Below are 10,217 nucleotides of genomic sequence, written 5' to 3'. Positions count from 1 at the left end.
CCTGCCTCTGCCTCCCGAGTGCTGGGATTGAAGGCATATGCCACCACACCCGGCTCTCAAAAGGGCTTCTTAATTTATAAAGAGAGATTAGTGCTATTAAAAGGTCATTCATATTACCAGGCAGTGGTAATATGAACTCCAATTCCAGAGATCCACCTGCCTCTGCCTCCCTACTTAAACGTAAGTTTGTAAAACCCCAGGAATAGTGGTGTTTGGTGGTAATCACTGCACTCAGAAGAAGTGGAGGAAGGAGGGTGCACACTGAGGCCAGCCTAGCTTCTAATGCTGTCTCAAACAACAGAGTAGCAGCCTCAGCTGTCACATTTACAAGAGTTGGATATAAAAGCTAATTGCAGTAATTGAGGAACAATGCAGCAATGAGAACACTGTCATATGATTGTTAATCAGTTTATAAAGATCTGTTTTATGATCTTATGTATATGAGCCTGACTATATGTGTGTGCACACATGGACAAGTGTAAAAGGAGGTCAGAAGAGGGCCTTGGATCCTCTGGAACAGGACTTGTGAGCAGCTGTGAGGTACCATGTGAGGAAGAAACTGAGGCTGAGTCCTCTGCAAGAGCAGCAAGTGTAAATACAGTTGGTGACAAGGTGACAACCAAGTATGAGAGTGTGTACTTTCAGTTCCTGGGGATCCGAGGGGTAGGATTGAGAGTTCAAAGCCAGGGTGGTTTATATACTGAGATCCTGTCTCAAAACAAACAAAAACTTCGGGCACAGTGGTACATGCCTGTGATCTCAGCACTCTAGAAGCTGAGGCAGGAAGATTGTTGAAAAGAGGCCAGATTTATTTTATTTTATTTTTTGTTTGTTTGTTTTTACTTTGGGTTTTCTAGACAGGGTTTCTCTGTGTAACAACCCTGCTGACCTGGAACTTGCTTTGTAGTTTGTAGACCTGGCTGGCCACAAACTCACAGAGTATCTGCCTGCCTCTGTTTCTTTCCCACATGTTGAGCTGAAAACTGTGTGCCACCACACCTGGCTATAGGGAACTTTAAATGCACAGGTTGTTAATTGACTTGCTAACATTTCCATCTAATTTTGTTCCTTCTTTATTAAAAGATAATGAGATTTTAAAACCGTGTCTCATAAAGCAATCCACGGTTACTAAAAGAAATACTATGACAATAAGCAATTTTGGAGAATTTTAGTGCACTTTTCAAAATGTTTAATTTCTGTTGCTTAAGATGGAGCCCTTCTCATAGCAGTTTGTCGCGGCAAGGTGAGCGAGGGTCTGGATTTCTCAGATGATAACGCCCGTGCTGTCATAACCGTAGGGATTCCTTTCCCAAATGTGAAGGATCTTCAGGTAAGCCACCAAAGCCTTGAGAAGTTCTGTCTGCATGCTATGTGTAGAGTCAGTTATATGTTTTCTTGTATCCTTAGATACTCAATCTCTGGAGAATCTGAGTGGATGGAAATATTTTTGTAGGGAATGTTTACTTGTAGCATACTCTTTTGTACAACAATGAATAATTTTGAAAGTGTGGCCTCTATCAGGTTGCATCAGTATCGTCTGTGAATTTGATGAAAACACAGTGGGTTTTTTTCCCCCTCCAGTCTCTATCAGGATTTTCTGAGTTAGAAATGGCTCCGGAGAGGCCCACAGTTTGTGTGTCATCAGCTCCTAGCAGGACATTCACAGGATCCCCAAAGGATTCTAAGGTCCTTTCTATATCTCACTCTCTAGTGCTTTGCCTTGTAGATCTCACGGTTTCAGCTGCTCAGATTTCTTCCAGTCTCTTCCACTTGAGCTCAGTAGGACTGGCCTTGTACTTCAGAGCACGTGTGCTGCTGTCAGAGAACTGGTCAGACAGGGCTGGGAACAGTGAACACCACCTAATGAATTCCCCAGTCTCCTGAGCAAATCTATGCCCTGAAAATGTTGGCTTTATTTTGCTCAAATTTTATTCTTGGTTTAAGTAGAGGAGTTATTTCTAAAGCAGTTATTTCATTTAGACCAGTTATACTCAACCCCTTTGGGTCACAACCCCTTTGACAAGCCTCTATCTCCAAAAATGTTTACATTATGGTGTTTGTGTTTTCTTAGGGTCTGTATGACATCTGCCCAGGATCTTCTAGTTTTCATAGTCTCTGGTGAGAAGTCTGGTGTAATTCTGATATGTCTGCCTTTATGTTACTTGACCTTTTTCCCTTACTGCTTTTAATATTCTTTCTTTGTTTAGTGCATTTTGTGTTTTGATTATTATGTGACAGGAGGAATTTCTTTTCTGGTTCAGTCTATTTGGAGTTCTGTAGGCTTCTTATATGTTGATGGGTATCTCTTTCTTTAGGTTAGGGAAGTTTTCTTCTCTAATTTTGTTGAAGATATTTACTGGCCCTTTAAGATGGGAATCTTTGCTCTCTTCTCTACCTAGTATCCTTAGGTTTGGTCTTCTCATTGTGTCCTGAATTTCCTGGATGTTTTAGGTTAGGAACTTTTTGCTTTTTCCATTTTCTTTGACTGTTGTGACAATGTTTTTTATGGTATCTTCTGCACCTGAGATTCTCTCCTCTATCTCTTGTATTCTGTTGATGATGATTGCATCTATGACTCCTGCTCTCTTTCATAGGTTTTCTAACTAAGGGCTGTCTCCCTTTGTGATTTTTTTATTGTGATTTCTTTATTCTATTTTTAGATTTTTGTATGGTTTTGTTCATTTCCTTTGGCTGTTTGTGTTTTTCTGTAATTCTTTAAGGAATTTTTGTGTTTCCTCTTTAAGGGCTTTTAGAGCTTTACCTGTGTTCTGTATTTCTTTAAGGGAGTTATTAAAGTCCTCTATCACCATCATGAGAAGTGATTTTAGATATGAATCATAGTTTTCTGGTGTGATGGTGTATTCAGGACTTGCAATGGTGGGAGAATTGAGTTCTGATGATGCCAAGTAACCTTGGTTTATGTTGCTTATGTTCTTACCCTTGCTCGAGTGACACACTTACTCCAACAAGGCTATACTTCCAAATAGTGCCACTCCCTGGGCTAGGTGTACTCAAACCACCACACCATCTCCCTAGCTCCAGGAGTATTTCCTCGTCAGCAATATCAGGGGTAAAGGAAAGTATGTTTCACAGGGTCATTTGTCCTTACCAGTCTTGTGCAGCAAATCTAACCCTTAGTGACTTGAAATGTTAATTATTTGTTGTACGTCACGCATCTACAGAGTGTGTGTGCCTGACCAGTGCCAAGTGCTGGGAAGGATTTAATCATATGCCACATGGAGTGTAAAAGAAAAATAAAAATTTCATGTTTTGGTGAAATTATGTCAAACTACTGTTGTTTAAGGAAACTGTTACAAATCCAAAACCATGAAAAGTTTGCCACTAATATTTTCTTCTGTTTCTTTATACAAATTTTAAATGTTGACGTATGATCCTTAGTGAGTAGATTTTTCTATCCAATACAAAATAAAGTCCTTTCTTACATCAAAAGTGAGTTCTCTGTAGACAAAAAATTGTGATAGAAAAAAATTCTTTTCAATTTATTTGCCAGTCTCTGTCTTTCAGTTACAGAGTTTAACTTGTTTATATTTAAAGTGGTCACCACTGGGGAAGGACTTGCCATTGGTTGTTCTTGTCCCGTGCTTTTTGTTCTGTAGATCCTTCACCATTGCCCTTGTATGCCCAGTTGCTTTGTAGTACACCAAGAGGTTGAATGTCCTTTATCCAAAGTGCTTGGGACCAAAAGTATTTCATTTTTGAGTGTTTTAAGTTTTAGAATATTTACAGAGTTTACTATGAGCATCTTTTGTCTGAAAATCTGAAATGCTCTGAACACTGAAACTTCTTGTGTTCCATATTAATCACCATGTATTCAGACGTCAGTGCTCAGACTTCCCCCTCCTTCCTTTTGTGAGTAGGTCTCAGTCATTTTGTTAGTGTTTATGGTGAGAGTTATGACTATAGAGATTTACCTGCCTCTGCCTTCCAACTGCTGGGATTAAAAGCGTGTGCCACCATACCCAGCTATTACTTTTTAATTTTTTAAAATTAAAATATACTTACATCTTCTTCCTCCAACCCCTCAAATCTCTTTCAAATTCATGGCCTCAAATGCTTTAATTATTATTGTTTTATATGTATGCAAATAAGTATGCTAGTGTAACCTGAGCCTCTTTATGAACTTGTATGGACCTGTTTTAGGACAACCACTTAGTTTTAAAAAAAAACAAAAAACAAAAAACAGAGTCTCACTATGTAGCCCTGATGGGCCTGGAAATTTCTATGTAGACCTGACTGCCCTCAGACTCAGAGATCTGTTACCTCTGCCTTCTGAGTGCCAGAACTAAAGACGTGTGCCACCATCCCAGCCTTTATTACCTCCTAAAGCACACACCCAAGGATTCATTCATTGTGTTATTCTGTTTATGTCTGTGTGATCTGCCAGGTGGTTTGCATTGAAGATGTTGGCTTAGCTGAGTCTTCTCAGGCTTCTATAGGCTGCGTTCTCAGCTGTAGTTTGAAATTCACATCCAAGCTCATTCAGGTTAATTGACAGAATTCAGTGTCTTGTGGCTAGAGAACTGAGATTCTTTAGAACTCAGGAGCCACTAAGTTTCTTAGAAACTACTCAGTGGCACTTCTGTGGAGCCGTCTTGGAGATCCTCTCCAGCAAGGTCTGTAGAGAATGTATTGATGTGACCACTCATTAGTCACCGTGGAGTGTGCTACCATAATGAGCCTCATAACTACATCCTCTAAAACTACTTCAAATTGCTAGACTCTAAACTAGAACTTTATATTTTTGTGATAACTGTTTGTCATGAAGAAATAATGGAAGCTATCTATAGGTGAAAACTGTTTTAATATTCCAATAGAAATGAAATTGATTAATTTCTGCATTGTTTTCTGTATTACATTTGAATTCACATTTTTTAAAGTTCAGGTCCATGTCTGAGTTAGAAAAGTAATTTGAGCGAGAAGAAGGAGGCAATGACATTAATTTTATGATACTAATTTTTCTTAAGTTTAAGGAAGATTATGGAAGTAAAAAATTTAAATAGAGCTTAAAATACTGACCTAAGACTTCACTGCCTCCCTAGCGGAGCCTGGCTTTTAGACAGACAGGAAAATGGATATTAGCGCCAAAACTAGGACTTCGTTGGCTGTGACCGGGATTTCCTCTTCCCACCGTGGGGACTAGAAAGTAGAGGTAGGAAAATTTCATTTTGGAGCCAAGTGTGACTTGTTTAGTTCAAGTCATAATTTATTACTCATTCTTTAGGGACCTGGAAATAAAGAACCCCACTATGAAATGCTGATAATGGGCCACTCTGAGGGCCGAGCATTAAGCTGACTTTCCCGGTGAGAATCTTTTTTTTTTCACTTCCACCTTTCCCAGATGCTTCTGATCATTCTGTGAGAACTTTATTAATCATATGATAGTGTAAAGGAAGACTTTCTGTGCACTAGACTGAAGCACTTGTGGGGCATGAGAGGGAACCCAGGCTTTTCTGTAAGTGGAAGTCGTAGGAAAGCATACCTTTAAGAATTATCTTCTTTTAATGCAATTAAGTCACACAGAGCACAGCTGCCTTCTAAACGGTTACCTGAAACAAACCCATTAGCAAATTACAATTACAAAAGCTGCAACATTAAAATTCAGTCATCCACATCTCATATTGGTGATATAGACATAGATACCAGGTTATGACAAAACTATTCACATTATTAAGACAGGTCAGAATAATGAAACAATCTCTCTTTCTCTCTCTCTCTCTCTCTCTCTCTCTCTCTCTCTCTCTCTCTCTNTATTCACATTATTAAGACAGGTCAGAATAATGAAACAATCTCTCTTTCTCTCTCTCTCTCTCTCTCTCTCTCTCTCTCTCTCTCTCTCTCTCTTTTAACCTAGCTAGAAGCACAAACTACTATAATAGGTTCTGGGAACACAGTAACAAAATGTCTATAGCCCCTTGTCTGAGGCAGATTACAGTGAAAGTATCCTTCCTGACGTGAAAGTAAGAAACAGTCGGCGCTGTGATGAGGGCTGTAAGAGAGCGTGCAGGAACCATGAGAACATTACAGCGGGTCTTTATGGGTCAGGAACAGCTTCCTGAGGAAGTGTTATTTAATCTGACACAGGAAAGAAGGTGAGAATGGTGTAGGTGAACAGATCGAACAGCGGTCTTCTCAGCACAGCAGCGTACGCTAGGGCCCTCATAGGTGAAAGAGGAGAGGAGACAGTTTCCAGGAATTGCAAGAGCACAGACTTGGGGAACTGGGACAATGGCCTGTGAACTCAGGCTGGGAGAAGCACTTAGAAGCCAAATCACCTAAGGCTCCGTATGCCAATTTCAGGACTTGGGATTTGATTCTGTATTATGGGAAACGTGATCCAGGAACAGAGCCTAAGGTCAGAGTAGAGTGGAGTTCTGGTTATAGTGTAGCATCTGACATAGAAACCCACCTGGATCTAGCCCCAATAACAACATATGCTTCCCCATGGGGGGTGGCCATGTATATAAACTTAAAGCACTGGAACACTAAGCTCAGTAACATGTAGGAAGCCGACAGTTTATAGTTGGAATGGCTGGAAATCCTCAGGCTGACTGAGTTGGGTCTGAATTACTTACACCGTACTTTTGCTCAGTTTTTCTAGCCTTAAAAAAAAAAATAATTATTTGACTAGAACATTGAAAAGGAATTTATAAATACATCTTAAATTAAAAAAAAAAAGTTTAAGTAAGCAACCTAAGTTGACCACTTGTATATTTGCCCTGGGCAATAAAAATGAGAAAACAACAGACTCTGAAAGACAAATAAATAAACCAAACAGAAGATCCGTAAGAAGATCCGTGGTCACTTTCTCTCCTCTCCCTACTCCAGGCTAGAAATTGGACCCAAGGATTTGCACACAATAGACAAGCACTCTGCCACAGAGCCTCATCCTCTGGATCAATTGTCTGTATTCTTTAAAGGGATAAAGACAGATAGAAGTTGATAGTTCGACATTTTCTTAATTTATTTTCTTTCATTCGCCTGGTGTTTTTGCAAACACAGGAACTTTGTATATGGGTTTTGGTCTCAAAGTTGGCCTAAGTCCTAGACTCACTTGTCACTGTGGGCACAAGTAGATTGATTGAGATTTTGTTCCCACTGATTTGTTGACACAACATAATTAGCAGCACTTCCTCAAGGGGAAGTAGGAAACTGGGCTTTGACTTCTCCAAAAATAAATGTAATCCCATTCCTCAGCAGTGAATTTGAGTTGTGGATTTCAGTTACACCGTCTTAGCCACAAGGCTGAGAGGCGATGAATTAATCCTGTTAGTTCCTGTTCATTCTGTCAGATCTCTTCTAAAACTATAAGTTGCAGACACATAGAAGGGCTTCAGGTATGTCACTCAAGTTTTCCAGTTATAAAAATCTTGAAGTATCAAATAATATAATATAATATTTACAATATTAGTTTTCCTGGTTTTGACTGAATTTAATAGTTTGATAAAAGCAAGTGTGGCACTATTTCCATAATCCTAGAATTTGGGAACTGAAGCAGGAGGATCTCAAGTTCAAGGCCAGCCTGCTCCATAAGGAGCCTTCAGTAAGTAAATAGGTAATTGTTTAAAGCCTTAGACGAGTAGTGTAAAGCTTTCTAACTATAGGACTTAAAGTCAGTATGCAAGGGTGTACAGAGGTACAGCAACTTGTAATGTCTTTTTCTACTGTATCAGTTTAGTGGATTTGTGGCCTTGATATCAGAGTTTATCAACCTTGGCACTGTTGATCTTTTGCCTACTACAGTGTACAATCTTTAGTCAAATCTCTGCCTTGTCTCACTGTATGCCAGTAACCCATCTCCTGCCCTTACCTGCCATGAGACAACACAAAAGTACATCCGTATTGCGGATAGCCCCAGAGGGTACTAGCGATCCAAACTCAGCTCCCTTAATTGTACAGCAAGTAAGCACTTTACCCTCTGAGCCATTTTCTTAGCTCCCGCATTTATATTACGTTACTTTTTACCAAGTTGGAAAACAGTCGAACAAAGCTTTTACTAAGAGTCTAGTACGTACTAAGTACAGCAGATGGCTTATTATAAAATCTCTTGGTCCCGCCCGCCGCAGTCACAGCCCCACTCCTGAGAGGTGGTGGCACTTACGTTGTTAGCTGTCTCATCACACATCTATCTACAGTTCATCGTTACTTAGGGAGTTTTAGAAATTGCTGACTTCCTATTTGAAATAAGGATTTTAGCTCAGTTAATCTACTTTTCTCTTTTATATATCCTTTCACATATCTTAACATTGCATAAAACCTCAATTGTTTTTTGAAAACAATGATTGAAAATACCGTTCATTATAGTCAACATTTTCCTTCCTGTCTTAAATTGGAGAGGTAATAATACTGTTTATCCTCTCTACTTCTTAATTTCTGACTGGTTTGTGTAGCCCAGGCTAACCTTAAACTTGGTGCCTTTCTGCCCCAACTTGCATATGTCATGTGCTAGATCTCTGGTTACCTGGGACCTTCCCTTTCTTCTATGGTTTTGGCTGCATTCTGGGAATGGAACCCAACCGTCGAGCCAGTGCTCTACCACAAGCTTTACTCACAACGCCCATAGTTTTGCCAGAAGGAACAGGGTTTTTGCTGTGTTACTAAGGCTGTCCTTGAAGTCAGAATCTTCCTGCCTCAGCCTTCCAAGTAGGCAGAACTGTTAAGTTTGTGGCACCATACCCAGCCTGTCTCTCTTCTCTGCAGGGTGCACTCTCTCATAGTTTTCCCTATTAGTTCCTCACCCTCCTGTTCGTGGAGTGTTTCTGTGCTTTTACAGGCTGAACTGGCTTGTTTTTAAGAAGAGGCTCTAAGGGTGCATCAGTTTGAACTTCTACTTTTCTGTGTAATCAGTTGCTCATCTGTGTTTTCGATGTGGGATTTGGGGTGAGATCTATTTCAACATAACTGAATTAAACACCTTGTCTCTCTTGTTCATGTTAATTTGGGAAAGTTAGAAGAGAGAGTTGTTTTTTTAAAACTTTTTAAAAGCTCCTAAGTTTCCAAAATGCTATGATTCTGTGTCTTATTCCATATGCACATGTTCACATGTGCGAAGCTTTGAGTGACACATTCCTGACAATAATAGAAAATAATAGCTTTTAAAATAAAGTTTTCAGTTACTTTGTAAAGGCCTTTTTTCCTGTTTTGGGTCTTAAAAGTGCTTTATTTTTGTGTATTGTGTGTGTGTCTTGCATGTGTGTGTGTCTTGCATGTGTGTGTCTTGCATGTGTGTGTGTCTTGCATGTGTGTGTGTGTCTTCCATGTGTGTGTGTGTCTTCCGTGTGTGTGTGTCTTGCATGTGTGTGTCTTGCATGTGTGTGTCTTCCATGTGTGTGTGTCTTCCATGTGTGTGTGTGCACCGTGGCACACATGTGGGAGGCAGAGGACAACTTTCAAAAGTTGATTCTCACCTTCCATTTTGCTGAAACAGGGTCTCTTGTTTCTGCTGCTCTGCAATGCTCTCCAAGCCAGCCAGCCTGCTAGCCTCAGGTTCTCTGCCTCCCTCCCATCTCACTGGGAGAGCACTGGGGTTACAGGTGCAAGCCACCGCATCCAACCTTGTGGGAGCTCCAGGACGTGAAGTGGTCTCTCAGGTCTTTTGACAAATGATTTCGCTCACTGAGCTGTATCTCCAGTTTATTATTTTAGGAGATAATTGGATATAATAGGGATGGAAAGCTGGAGAACAGTTACTGCATTCCTTGAACTCAGAATCCTCCTGTGTAGCCTCTAGAGCTAGACTGATGGGTTATAGGTGTGAACTCTCATGCTAGCTTCCGTGTTTTCCAGTATTCATTTAATATTTTTTTCTTACACTTCTATCTTATTGTTTGTCTTCTTAAACGTTTGATCTTGTGGGGGCTGGAGAGATGGGTCAGCAGTTAATAGCACTGACTGCTCTTTTAGAAATTCTGAGTTCAATCCCTAGCAACCACATGGTGGCTCACAACCATCTGTAATGGGATCCAATGCCCTCTTCTGGTATCTCTGAAGACAGTGACAGTGTACTCATATACATAAAATAAATCTTTAAAACACACACACACGCCCATGGACATACAAGAAGCCTACAGAACTCCAAATAGACTGGACCAGAAAAGAAGTTCCTCCCGACACATAATAATCAGAACAACAAATGCACTAAATAAAGATAGAATATTAAAAGCAGTAAGGGAAAAAGGTCAAGTAACATATAAAGGCAA

The 10,217-nt window shown here is 40.0% G+C and overlaps 1 protein-coding gene across 1 annotated transcript in view; it reads left to right on the top strand.

The window, feature by feature from the left end:
• The window catches only part of Brip1 (BRCA1 interacting protein C-terminal helicase 1), a 131,611-nt gene that overhangs the window by 85,515 nt on the left and 35,879 nt on the right, over nt 1–10,217 (top strand). The window contains exon 16 of the mRNA XM_021177469.1: nt 1,209–1,330. Coding sequence (XP_021033128.1) covers nt 1,209–1,330 — 122 coding nt within the window. The remainder of the gene's footprint in view (nt 1–1,208; nt 1,331–10,217) is intronic.

Source organism: Mus caroli, chromosome 11 (genome assembly GCF_900094665.2).
Source record: "Mus caroli chromosome 11, CAROLI_EIJ_v1.1, whole genome shotgun sequence".
Taxonomy (NCBI): domain Eukaryota; kingdom Metazoa; phylum Chordata; class Mammalia; order Rodentia; family Muridae; genus Mus; species Mus caroli.
Note: the sequence above shows the minus strand (reverse complement) of the source record. Positions and strands in the feature narration are given on the sequence as shown.